General features: G+C 40.7%; 1 protein-coding gene across 2 annotated transcripts in view; it reads left to right on the top strand.

The window, feature by feature from the left end:
• OSBPL11 (oxysterol binding protein like 11) overlaps positions 1 to 13,785 on the top strand; it is a 38,697-nt gene that overhangs the window by 21,316 nt on the left and 3,596 nt on the right. For both annotated transcript variants that reach the window (XM_064718587.1, XM_064718588.1), the window contains 6 exons: positions 254 to 455; positions 4,234 to 4,379; positions 6,367 to 6,507; positions 8,700 to 9,198; positions 10,631 to 10,817; positions 13,416 to 13,598. In XM_064718587.1, the coding sequence (XP_064574657.1) occupies positions 254 to 455; positions 4,234 to 4,379; positions 6,367 to 6,507; positions 8,700 to 9,198; positions 10,631 to 10,817; positions 13,416 to 13,598 (1,358 nt within the window). The remainder of the gene's footprint in view (positions 1 to 253; positions 456 to 4,233; positions 4,380 to 6,366; positions 6,508 to 8,699; positions 9,199 to 10,630; positions 10,818 to 13,415; positions 13,599 to 13,785) is intronic.

Genomic DNA, 13,785 nt, shown 5'->3' with positions numbered 1-13,785 from the left:
TTTCTTTTTAAAGTCACTTTGATATTCTTTTGCTTGTTAATAAAGTGCCATGTACTTTTGTGAGTAGATTCACCATGCATTTAATGACTCTGTAGTAGTAGTAGTTCTCAGAGTCAAGAGGAAAAAGTACAGTTAATTTTACATCTATCTGTCACCTTGTAGTTTTATTATTGACCCAAAAGCTGTGTGTGCACAGCTGAGCAGGTATCACACAACACTTTACCACCTGATAAGTGACTGTTTTGTTTGACAGATGATGTCTCAGGCTGAGGGCCAGCAGAGAGACTTGATCAGGAGCATAGAATGCCTTCCTGCCTCCGGTCACCTTACATCCTTGGATCAGGACCTATTGATGCTCAAAGCAACTTCCATGGCAACCATGAACTGCTTAAATGACTGTTTCCATATTCTCCAGTTACAGCATGCTTCTCAACAAAAGGGCTCCTTACCAGCAGGTGGGTATAGGTGCTCACAGAGAGCAGGACTCTGGTTCAAATACAGCAAATACAAATCCCTTCCTTCCAGAAGTGTTCATTCCACTAACACATGGGCAAAGGAAACTGCTGACTCTTTGGTTTCTTGTGAATTTTTCCAGACCCCAGCTTGTGTTGGGTGGAACTCTGTGCATGTTGAATATATATTTTTTAATCATTTGTTCTGTCAGGAAGTCTGTGGCAGCAGCTGCATGGATGTAACATCTAATTGTTGTACAACATCTCACAATAGAATAAACTACATAAGGCACCCCAAAAGGGAGGCTGCCCTTGGGATATAATTGTAATAGTGGAGAGGGAATTTGATGACATTGCAGATTCTGCAATGTGTTCACTACATCTCTGCCAAATGTCATGCTTTTTTAATTCTTTTTTTGCACACTGAGTACCTGTTATTAGTATTTACATGTGTGTAGCTTCCATTTCCAGTTAAGCATTAAAATGCAAAACTCTAAATTTGCACTGATTGTTACTAATGCTGTTTAAATATCAGTATTCTTGTTTTGAGTTACTGCCTTAGTCTAAACCATGGTCTAAGGACAAGTGTTGTATTCTATTCTGAGGCCAGAATGGATATGTAAGTAAATGAAAATTGCTTAAAGTTTGGGAAAAATAGAAAATCTCTTCTAATAAACTGCTCAATAAACTACCTCAATAAACAAACAAAACCCCCTAAACCCTGCTGCTCATGAGTGTGGAATATGTGCATTCAGGCAGCAGACAAATATGTTGCCATGTCTGCACAATTGATCACTTCAGTGCAAGTAAGAGCTTAGTGGAATTGTTCTACCTGATTCATGTGCTGTGTATGGAATTGAATGTGGTTGTGGTTGTTTGTAAATTCTTCTACATCTTATTGTGCCTTTTTTCATGTGTTTGCTTTGTGGCTTTTTGTGAGGTTTGTAGGATTTTCAAATGCTTCTCTTGCACAACAGATCAGTAGATATAGTAAGTATTTAACAAAGGACACACAAATTGTCTCTCCCCTTATCTGTCCCATATTCCTATGATATTTGTGCTGCCTGCTTTGCCTTGGCATATTATTTCTGAACTGTAATTAATTTCACTTCCAAGATGAAAAAAATGTTACACAAAAGTATTAAAACTATATTAAAAGTGTTTGTGATTCTGAAATCACCAGAGGCATTAAAAGAGAGTATTGATTTAAATTTATTGCTGTATTTTAGTTCAAAATTTCATTTTAAACCCAAAAAAACTGGATGGCAACTCTTGAGATATTTGTCTGAACTCTGAAGTTATGCTGAAAAAACTCTTCCTGTTCTCTGTGAATTTTTTCACTGTTGATGCATAACTGTGGGAGATGCACATCAGAAGTATTTTTGTTTTGGCATTTTCAGATATGCACTACTAAAGTGGTTTTTTGACTTGTATCTGGGGACATAAGTGGGGTCCAATGAGCACCACTGTAATCATTTAAGAAGATAATTTTGGTTTGGGGTTTTTTGACAAGTGATGTAGGTTTTTAATTTTTTAGACCATGCAGGGAAAAGCTTTAATTCACTGGCTGCTATTCAGCTGGTATCTGCCTGTTATGGCTGAATCTAAAAATAGTGCTTGAACATGTCCAAATCTTGAAGATTTCCAGTGATATCCTGGGGAGATGGATGGAGAAGAGAGGATCAGCAGCTTGGATGATGCATTACTGGGGCCAGAGTTAAAAAGAGACCATTAAAAGAATGCATGTGTCTTTCTGCAGCCTTCCATCTCCCCCCTGCTGTGGCCTTTCTCAAGACACTGCAATACATTTGTTCCTTTCAAGGATTGCCAAGAACTTTTAAAAATTATGTATTTTTAAATCCATTTAGCTTAGATTTCTCCTCTTGACTAAAAATGGGTACTTCTGGTTCAACTGGTGGAGCCAGGCTTAAAAACCAAGGACTAGAAATACTGTAAGAGTGCCAGTTTACTATAGATTATTAGATGACAAAAAAAAAACCACCCCAACAAACAAACAAAAAATAAAGCAATCAGAAGACTGAAAGTACTGCCCCAACACATCAAAATGTGTTCTGAGTCACAAACTTAAAGATGAACAAGAAAGTTCCACCTATTAGCATTTGTGCAACAGCAATTTGCAACTCTTGAAGAAAAATGTAGGAAGTGAAAACTCAAGAGGTCTGCAGTGTGCCAGGGAAGAAGTGCTGACAACTGTTTGAAAAGCAATTGGTGAGGACTGGAGGGGAGGAGGATGTCACAAGTAAGGAGAATGGCTTGTGCCTATGCAAAATAGCTGAGAGCAGATTTGTATATGCTGTTCCAGTGGAAGAGAAGTCTTAAGGTGATATCTTGTCCATTCACAAGGATTCAGACACAGGTAGTAGCTTAAATCTTTCAAAAATACCCTCTTAACAGCAAAAAAGAAACAGAAAATGTAATAAATAAGGTTATTTTAGGTGTAGCTAATAGAAAATATTAAAGGGAGGCTGTTGGGTAAATTCAAGCTACTACAGAGGCAGAGTGTGTGGATGAAATGCAGCCTAGAACATGCAGCTAGAGATTAGCATGTTGAAAGGTACAGCTTAGAAAGCAGATGTCATGGAGAGGTTTTTAAGACAAGTAAAATCTTTTCAAAAATATATGATAGCAGCATTTTGAGCATTTTATTTTTTTTACTTTGAAACTTCTCTTTAAATAGCTTTAATTTGGTATGGTCAGGAATTCTTGTTTCTTGTGATGTAGTGGATTAATGAGTGATGGATGTTGAAAATAAGCTGCCTGGCTGTGGAAACGTTGTCTTGTCTCAAACAGCAAAGCTGGACTTTTTTCCTGTGTTTTCCTGGTGGAAATGCTGCTGTTAATCTGAATTAAGCTTACTCTGCCTGTTTGGGTTGAGGATGTGACCTAGTTGCAGGTAACAGGGGTCTGGAAATAAAGGATTGTGTATCATATGGGAAGAGACAACAGACACCTTAGTATAGGTGACTTAGTATAGCACAGGGAACTGCTGTCTGGTGGTAGAAATTCAGGTTTCCTGATAATTTGTCTGTTTGCAACCCAGCCAAGATGGTTTGTCGGTTTGTATATTCTTCAGTAAAAACTGATTGGAATCACCTGTACATTTATTGCCCTTTGAAAAAGAATGGAACATTTGTATTATTAATGAGGAACCCGACCTGTTCTGATAAATTAACTGGGAGTAACTAGAGATGCTGGAATCATCAGGTGGGTAATAGCTTTCCAAGCCCTGCAGGTTTGTTTTTTTCTTTTTTTTTTGACAGCTATTATTTATTCAGCAGTGTGTGCCTGCCTTCTCTGCAGCTGAGAAAAGGCAAGCACCCTCTCCAGAGAAAACAGTGGCAACAAAACTTCTGCTTTTGGTCTTTTTAGTCTATGACAGAGCTGGGTTTTAGAAGCTGATAAGTGGAAAGCTGTTTTTAATTTTGGTACCAGCTAAAGAGAAGTGTAAGGGCTGCTTAACATTGCCATGATACCAGGCTCCTCCTGTAGTGTCTGATTACGCCTTTCATGACACCAACTAGTTTCTCCAGTCCAAGTTGCATGTATTACAGCTCGCCAATCCCAGTGTTTGTGCTAATGATCACTGAAGGTGGTGTCTCATTGCACCACCTTTGTTTCGTGGCTGCTGGAGGCATTGGCTGCAGGAGGAATTGGCTGCCTTTGGCTTATTCCACAAGAAATAGTTCTTTTGTTGGAAAGTGCTGTTTGCTGACCTTGCAGAGGATGAGCAAGCTTCAGCGCAAACTTTCCTTGTCTTCAGGAACGACAATCAGTTGGTTGGAACCGAAGATCTCCCTGGCAAACCACTTCAAAAATGGAGCAGCTCAGAATTTCCCAGCAGAGATAAACAAGGCAGCATCTGTCAGAGAAGAGCAGTCCATTGCAGAGCCCTGCCAGCTAACAAGGGTAAGGTAATGTGACATCCCATTTCTGGGGGAATTATTTGGAGGAATACCTGTAAATGTTTCAATCGTGTTATGTGGAAGTGATTTAACGACAGCTGCTCTCATACTTAGGGTTAGTTGTGTAGGAGAAGGAGTGAGGACAGTTGCAGAAAGTGAAACTCTCTACCTTGTTTATTCAACAGATTTTTGCTGCTTTATGTAACTTGTTGTCAAGTGGAGGGAGCCAGTTGGGGTGGTAATGCAAGGCAATGAAATAGGGTTTTTGCACTTCATTATTTGCTTCTTTTAGATGAAATGCAAGGGAATACTGCCTAAATAAAATTCGTGACACTCTCAAAATAGTCCCAAGAAGAACTGCCTAAGCAGACAAAAGACAAAATTGCTGGTCTTCAGCTATTACATTTCCCTTTCTTCTCTAGGTCTTATTGCATCTGTTTTTCTTAATCTGAGCAACTCTCATCATTTGAGTGTGGGGTGGCTTAGTGCATTTGAAATACAGTTACAGTCTGTATCATTTTCAGCTACAGTCTGTATCATTATAACTGACAAAATGGATTTGAATTGCAAAACAGTGAAGTAAAAAACCAGCAGGGATTATGAAGAAGAGCATGTTTTCCTAACTAAGCTAGAAAATCATAATTACATCCTCTTTATGCTAGTTGGTTTCACACAGTTGTTTGGCTGAGACTGTGTAACTGTGAAAAGATAATGTGCTGTTTTATATCTCTGCAATAGCACTGGGCTGTCTTAAAGCAAAATTGAAATGGAAAGGATTTTTTTCAATTGCTATAGTTTATAGATTTTTAAATGGGTCAGAGTAGTTTCTATTAAGTTAAAAAAAGAAAAGATGAAACAAAACTAGGAGCTTTCAACTAAATCACTTAATTCCTTCCTTTCAGTAATTAAGGCAGTCACAGTTTGAGTACTTAATGTATGTGAGGTATGACAGGTGTTATCACTCCCTGTAGGTATTTTCAACTCCCTTATTTCTGAGGGCAGAACAGCATAGCAGGAAAGGAGTCACCTGTGTGATACTGCACTTGTCATCAGGATTTGAGCCCTGTGTGAGGGCTTGGCCCCCTGCTTTTGCTGGTTGAGTGTTGATAAATCTGCCTTGAGCCAGGGCAGCTGCTCCAGGACAAAGGCTTTGCTTAGGCAAAGGCAAATTGCTGCCTTCCCGTGGCCTCCAGAGCCTCTTCCCTCTCATTTGCCTCCCTCCAGCTGTTTGTCCAGGAGGATGCAGCTCAGAGCCCTAGCAGTGCCAGCATCCCTCCTGCCTGAAGTGTTTGACTTTCTGCTTGTGCTGTGGTGGTTGTTAAAACAGTGCAGATATAATTTCTAATCTGCCTGCTTTAGTTACACAGACAGGGACACCTGCAGTGTGTGTGTATGCCTGGAGTTTTGTTATTTTATTGGTGCTACTTTAAAAAAGTTACTTTTTTTCTTTCACTGTTACATATTTGCCCTCACTGCAACTTGATAATGGTTGTGCAGCGTGGCTTGCAGATGCCAGGTGTGATGGTAGTCAGGGAAGTCAGAACTGCAGTGTGATACAGCCCTTGGAGTACTGAGGGCAACACTGGAAAGGCTGAAGTGGTGTGGAGGTGGAGGGGGTTATTGAGGTGGTTGGAATTGCTGCTGGCTTTTGGTTTGTTGTTTCTGTGTGTGTGTTACATGCTTGACATTCTGCGAACTCACAAAACTTACAGGAATTTCTTTTAAGCTTTTTTCTTTTTTTCCATGACCCATATGAGAGAGGGTGAGAAATCTGAGCCTGAATCCTCCAGATGGAATCTGCATTGAGTTATCTTCATATCCATTCAAATTCTTCAGCTGTCTATCTTGGGTGTGGATTCCATTGTGTAGCTCTCTGCAGGGGTTTATTTAGCCTTTTTTCATACATAGACAGTTAAATACAATATGAAGTCCTTTTTGAATACTGTCTGGCCAGTTACATCTTTGAGCAAAGTTTATGTCTCTTATTCCAGGAACTTGAAGAAATAAATCCAGATGAGGAGCTGGAGGATATCTGTGATGATAAGGAAGATGACCTAGGAGCAGTGGAAGAGCAGCGCAGCGTTATCTTGCATCTTTTGTCTCAGCTGAAACTTGGCATGGACTTAACAAGAGTAAGTAACTGAAGTGTGAGAATTGGCTGCAGTAAAAGTGAGGCATCATTTAAAACTCAGCTCCTGTATTGAGCAGTATTGAGTTTAATATGAAACTGTGGCCAGTAGCAACATCAGGTCCCAATATCAGATGTCCCAGTTTGAGGCAGGTTTAGGTGAAATGTGCTGACTCTATCTTTTTTATTACCTTCTCCTTGTGTTTTCTACTGTGCTTCTGTTGCCTTTCCTGTAATGGCCTGTCTTCTTTCCAGTGTTTGAACCTTAGTCTTTTCATGCTGTTGTCTCAGCCTTCTGATAGTTTTCTTTCTGCATTCTTTCCGTGATCTCTTTTCTATCTTGATAATGCTTTTTGACACAACTTGTATAACCCTACACCTGTGTCCATGCTGCTTCTGAAAAGAAGTTTTCTTTTGGTTCCCCCCATCTATCTTTGGATGCCTGTTTAAGCCTCTTTCCTATTCTCATTTCTGTGTTTGCTCACAAGCAGGCAAGAACAAAGTTATGCTGGAGGGAATTGGATTTAACACTTGAGTGCAAATCTCAAAAGCAAGCAGCTTGGAAAAATTAACACTCAGGTGCTGTTAGACAACTTGGGCAGCAAATCTGGGAAAATCAGGCTGCTACCAGCTTCTGTTCAATTCATTCTTGTAAAGACTTCTTGCCATAAGCACTAAGCACTGAAATAAAAAAATGGATTTTACAGTGGCATGGAATGAAGAAAACACTCTATTTCAGAGTTATGGATTATTGGGTTTTTTTTAAACCTATGTTTTTTAAGCACTAGCTACATAGCCCCTAGAAACACTTGTATTGTGCAGCTTATGTTTCACAGCTTGGGAGGCAAAATGAAAAGATGGTTTGAGCAGGCTCTGCTGTCTGTGGGTCAGACATAAACCCCTGCTACTTAATGAGGATCTGATGAAGTCACTCTATCACTTACATTGAAGATTGGGTTTAGGGTATCTTTTGCTCTTAGTTGAAATAAATTGTTGAGCCTGTCTCCCAGGTGACTTTTGGCTGTGTAGGGAGAATTGTGTGTATTTCGGAGGAGGCAAACACTGAAGTGAATAAATCTGACTTCAAAGCAGGTAATGAAGTTGTTAGAATTGTACTTGATTCAATTATCAGGGTGCTGAAGTGAAAAGCCACTTAATACTCAAGGTTAGTGTTCTAACAGCATGGCAAGTGTATTCAGTTTTACTTGAATGGCTATGAAGTCTTACATCTGTGCTTTTTCTCTTTGAAAAAGAGATTTAAATAGATTTAAATCTGATTTCAATGGATTGTCTTGATCCCATGGTTGAGATACTCTGTGCTGCTGTTTACAACAGTTAGTTATGTCAGTTATGTAAGTTTAGCTATGTGAGGCTTGTTCCTACTGCAGAGAAGGAAAACACTGATGATACCACAGCCTTTCACCCCAGGGAGTTGCCCTTGGCTCAGGAAGGACAGGGTTGAATGTAACTGTGAAAGTATAAGGTACCTTTGCTCAGAGGCACAGGATCAACCCATCCTATGCTGCTTCTCATGGATGCTTGTCCCATTTGCTGTGTGAAGAGAGATTCTGCAAGCTCTCCAGAGCTGGCATAGCTTCCCAGCTTTCCTCTCCATTAGACCATATCTTTCCTAAATTCTGCTCTGAACCTTCTTTGCTGTAGTTTGAGTTCCTTCATGCTTGTTTTCTCTTTCACACATATATGGGACACATTATCTCTTTGCAGCTCTTTCATGTCTTTGGGTATTTTTACCTGATGCTCAGTTCCTTTCACAGAATCACAGAAATTCTAGGTTGGAAGAGACCTTTAAGATCATCGAGTCCAACCCATGTTCTAAAACCTCAACTAGATCATGGCACCAAGTGCCACATCCAGTCTTTTTTTAAACTCTTCGAGGGATGGCGACTCTACCACCTCCCTGGGTAGATGATTCCAGTATTTAGATGATTCCAGTATTTCAACCTCTTTAGTACCACTTGTACTCACTGGGCTTTTTTTTCCTTGTAAACTGCTTTTCTGGAACTTCAGATCACTGGATTTTGCTCACATCTTACAAGAGGAACAAGAAATTGCACTCTGAAAGTGTGGTGTCCCAAGCAGGACAGCATCCTCCTGCCAAGGCCTTCTCTTATAAAACACTTGTCTCTGTTTTCCTTACTAGAGGCTTTTGGTTTATGGCTTTTGTTTCATTTTCAGGTGGTTCTTCCCACATTCATTCTAGAGAAGCGCTCGTTGCTGGAGATGTACGCGGACTTCATGTCGCACCCCGACCTCTTTGTGGCCATCACCAACGGCGGCGGCCCCGAGGAGAGGATGATCCGCTTCGTGGAGTATTACCTCACCTCCTTCCACGAGGGCCGCAAGGGAGCCATCGCCAAGAAGCCCTACAACCCCATCATCGGGGAGACCTTCCACTGCTCCTGGAGATTGCCCAAGAGCAGCGTGGCCACCGAGGCCGGCACCAACTGCTCTGCTCACTCCCCCTCGGAGCAGCTCGCTCCGCCCAAAGATGCGGAAGGGCAAGCGGAGCCGGACTGCTACACCGTGAAATTCGTGGCTGAGCAGGTGTCCCACCATCCCCCTGTCTCAGGGTTTTATGCTGAGTGTGTGGAGAGGAACATGTGTGTCAACGCCCACGTCTGGACAAAAAGTAAATTCCTAGGAATGTCAATAGGGGTGACGATGGTTGGCGAGGGTAAGTGTAAATTCTGCCCTTTGTTCGTTTTAGAGGGTTGTTAAAATACAGATTTGTTGGCAATGTTAGTATTGTTAAATAAAATTTTAACAATTTTGTTTGTTAAAATATCAAATTTGATGGGAAACTTGATAGCAATTTGAGGTTATTTTCAAAAGATACAAGTTGTCACTATATACAGCAAATTTTCATATGGGAGGAAAAACTAGAAAGGTTTATGCTTTGCCAAAAATCAGGATTATATTTGGAAATGAAATATTGCCTTTTAAGCCGAAGGTCAGTTAGTGCGATGTAAACTGATGCTTATGATTTGTAAATTAATTTTCATCAGACATTTATTAGATCGAAGTGTTGTTGCATTTCTGTGTATTGCTGTTAATATTCATGTGTATTGCACATTTTGATTTTCTTTAACTAGAAAAATTGGATCTTTTAGGGACAGTGAAGAGTAACTGCCCTCAAATTGTAATTTTCCTTTTGTTATTAGTATTTACTGAACAAGATGAGACAGCCTCTCCCACCCTATGTGTATTTTGGCCAGTACCTAGAGATACCAGGCACTTGCATATAAATTACACTCTGGGCAAGGGAATGACCAAGGGAATGCCAGGGTGTGTGAAAGGCACATCTTTGAGTGTACAGATAATTTCTGAAGTTGATATCTCTTTATCAAATCAGAACTTTTTTCAGGATTTCCCATGTTGTTTGTGCTGATGGCAGACACCCAGAGGTACTGTGCTTCAGAGTTGTGGGCTGGGGCAGGCAGCAGTTAGGTGTTGTCTGTTTTCTTGTAAGGGTAAGTGGGAGATCTTATGCTTTTAGTTTCTTTATAGGAATCAAACCCACTAATCTTTAAACACAAAGAAAAATTGTAGTATTTAATGAGATTCTTGGCATTTATCGCAGAGGTTGCTGTCAGGAAGGAGTTGGGTTTATCTTGGAGGTGCAGTAAGGAGAATTGGCTCTGCTTCCTGCCCTCAGGTTGGATAAGGTGTATTATAGAAAGGGAAAGCAGGGGTATTAGCCTTCCTCAGGATCTGCAGTTCAGGGAATTCTTTTGTTATTTCCTTTTGTCAGTGTATGTCTTGCTGTGCTCCAGAGCCATCAGTAAGAGAGTGACCATCCCTTGTATACACTACTGAAAAGTATGTGCATACCATAGGATTGTATTTTATGGAATAGTATTATTGAGATAAATGTCTTTTCCCAAAAGAGACCAAAATGCACATTACTCAAATTAGTGCTTCCAGGAAAATGTTTGTATGGAGAATTTAATAAATGTCAGTCTTATGTGAGTTTTTTAATTTTCTTTTTTTGTATGAGGGGCTAAGAGGAAAGGTAGCAGATGTAATATTGACTGTTTATTTCAACAACTTGTTTGGCCTTTTCTGAAATGGTAGTGGTTTACAGATTGTTGTATTTCTTCCCACAGGTGTCTTACATCTCCTGGAACACGGGGAAGAATACACCTTCTCTCTGCCCTGTGCATATGCCCGCTCAATTTTAACTGTTCCTTGGGTAGAGCTGGGAGGAAAAGTCAACATTAACTGTGCAAAAACTGGGTATTCTGCAAGCATTAACTTTCATACCAAGCCCTTCTATGGTGGCAAGTTGCATCGGTGAGAACATTTTGTTTGTTTGACATGAGACTGATCTCACTTTTGAAGAACTGAAGCTTACATGTAATTCTGTTTCACTTGGTGCTATTTGAAAGTGACACATCCTTTGGAGCTTTTTCCATGGCTCACAATGTATCTTCCACTTTGCAATAGCTACTCTTGTGTCATAAGAGATAAGTTAGAGGATGTACTTTTACTTCAGTGATTTAATTTGGAAACTGTTTTGTTATTTGTCTCTCTGAAGTTAGTCACAGATACAGAGGCTTTTTAAAGAGAGATCTGTTCAAGGTACTGTAACTATTGAAAATTTGACATGGTGATGATTGGACATTGCCAAAAGAATCTCTTGATGGGAAGCAGCAGTGTTGTCATGGTTACTCAGAGTGCACAGCAGTTGCTATGGCAATGGTATGGATTTTTTTGTAGAGTGACCCTTGTTCTTAGTCCTTAGCTGAATGTTGGCTCCTTGGTCCTGTACCTCTTTAGCTGGGTGAAATAGAGGATAATGATAATGGACAGCTAGACATGTATCAGCCATGCCAAGATTACACATAAGTGCCAGCAGTTTTTTATCACAAGTGCAGGTTCAGGCAGATACTGTGGTCGGCAGTGGTTGTGTGTCAGAGCAATGCAACCTGGAGAAATACAGAGAGCTTAATGGAGCAGTTCAATACTGCACCTCAGTAGTGAGGGATATAACTTTGTTTACTTTCAGCTGAGAGGAGGCAGTAATTTTGAGAATGATATTAAAATACTGGATGTCAGTATTGTCTTGTTATCACACAATGCTTGGGAAAAGTCAAGCTGTTAAAGTTGTGAAGAAATAACTGCAGTCTGACCAGGCTGATCTCTGACATCCTGTGGGTCAGGCTTTCAGAGATCTCTTGGGAGAAAGACAGCAAGCCCACCATGTGTAAGAGCTTTGGTGAGGTGTGGAAGTCACAGGATGAGAAGCAGCACAAAATTAAGGCTGCTTGCTTGTCAGCTGCCCTTTCTGCTGTTTTCAGTAATTGTTAGTACTTCTTAACTTCCACAGAGAAAAAAATATTGTAAATGTGCTTTTATTGCTCATATTGCATAAAGAAATAACTAAATCTTAAAAGTTTTGTAATTTAAAAAAGAAAACTGTGTAAAAAAAACCAACTGTGTGAGCAGCACATACTTATCAGTCTGGGTTTTTTAAGATACTTCTCATGAAGTTAATTTAGGTTTGAGCTGCTGGACCATGGTATGACAGAAATCTTACCAGCTGCCTCCTGTTGTGAGCTGGCTGTGAGCCTTCCCCCCTTGCCCTGGAGATTCCCTGCAGGTCTGCTTTGGCTGGCATCCAGTCTCCCTGTGCTGGGAGGTCTGATCTGTGATGCACATGTCATTGCTTGAGAGATGAATTTCTCTGTTTTGATGCTACAGCTGGGGAGGACCTGTAGGTGCAGGCCCAGTGGGAAGTGACCAGTGTGTGTGGAAGAAGGGAAGTGGCACTTGTGTCCTGTGCTCCCATTTGCTCTGAGTGTGGGAGCACAGAAGTGCTGCTCTCCTCTCTCTGGGATGCAGTTGTTCAAAGGACATCAGAGGAAGGTGGTGGTGTGCAGTTGGCTGTCCTCAGCTGCACACAATGGAAGTGTGGAAGGAGATGCAGCCTGTGCTTTGTGTGAGCACTGATGCAATGCAGGAGGGCTGGAAAGTGGTGAGGGAGGTTATATACAGGTAACTGCAGTTTAATTGGAGCTAGAGGTGATATCCTTTGTGAATCCTGCAGTACGTTACAAGTGAGAATGTCTCAAGTCTGGTTTGTGTAGCGCACAGACCCTTTTATTTGTTTGTAGGAGAAAAGTTCTTTTTGAGACTGGCAATTTGCTTGCCAAGCAATGCTCAAAGACTGGGTCAGGATGAAGTGGATGTCAGGAGGTCTTTGTATAGGTCTTGAAGATGAGAAGAAAAACATGCATCAGTGTGTGTAATTATGGTGATACTTGAGCATTATGCAACACTTTGAATGAAGCACTGCATGTTAGAAAGACACTTTCCTTATCTTGTTATTGGCAGAGGTTTCTGTGGAAGACACAGGGAACAAAAGCAGTTCTCCTGATTCCTAGTTTCCTACCTTGCTTCTGCCTTTGTGTGTCTGCTGCTTATGTGATCAACATGAAAATCAGACCACCTACGTAAGAAGGTTGAAGTGTAAAGATGTGAGATGAGGTGCCAACAGGTAGTGAGATATATTCTTGCTAGAAAGTTTAGTTTTAATTTTTTAAGTCTGAGCTATGTATCTGATGTGATACTTCAAGTGGAAATTATCAACTGCTTGTTCTATGTGAATCAGCCTGTGTTCGTTTCTTTTTAATTTTCAATTTCCTGAAGAGGCTTGAAACAAGCTGAAGCCAAAAATGGAGTTTCCTGGGTAACATGATGAGAACTAGAGCAGTGAGTGAAAGTCACTTTGCTCTTTGAGCTTCTCCACACAAAAATGCAATTCAAATAACTAACCTTTTTCAAGGCAGTGTGACAAGTTTGAAACTCATTCAGGACTGAGTGATTATGCAAGGAATAGTCCTCAGGTTTCTTCAGCCATGGTTTTTTAAAAGTAAATTTCTCTCCTAGAGTCACAGGTGAAGTGAAGCAGAACATGACGAACACGGTGGTGTGCAGAGTGCAGGGGGAGTGGAACAGCGTGCTTGAGTTCACCTACAGCAACGGGGAGACCAAATATGTGGACTTGACAAAGCTCTCTGTGACAAGGAAACGAGTCCGGCCCCTGGAGAAGCAAGGCCCCTTTGAATCTAGGTAGAGTATGTGTTTGCTCTTGTCTGACCCTTTTTGTCCTAAGCAGTCTGGTGAGTGCCTTAGGAAAAGCTGCAAGTGTAGATTTGTAGATTGTTCTTAACAGCAGTCATCCTAATATATTTATGTTTTCTAAAAATAAAAATCAAGGGAAAATGCAAAACCCTAGTGCAGGCACATGGTTGTTTAT

This window comes from Zonotrichia leucophrys, chromosome 7 (assembly GCF_028769735.1).
Source record: "Zonotrichia leucophrys gambelii isolate GWCS_2022_RI chromosome 7, RI_Zleu_2.0, whole genome shotgun sequence".
Taxonomy (NCBI): domain Eukaryota; kingdom Metazoa; phylum Chordata; class Aves; order Passeriformes; family Passerellidae; genus Zonotrichia; species Zonotrichia leucophrys.
Note: the sequence above shows the minus strand (reverse complement) of the source record. Positions and strands in the feature narration are given on the sequence as shown.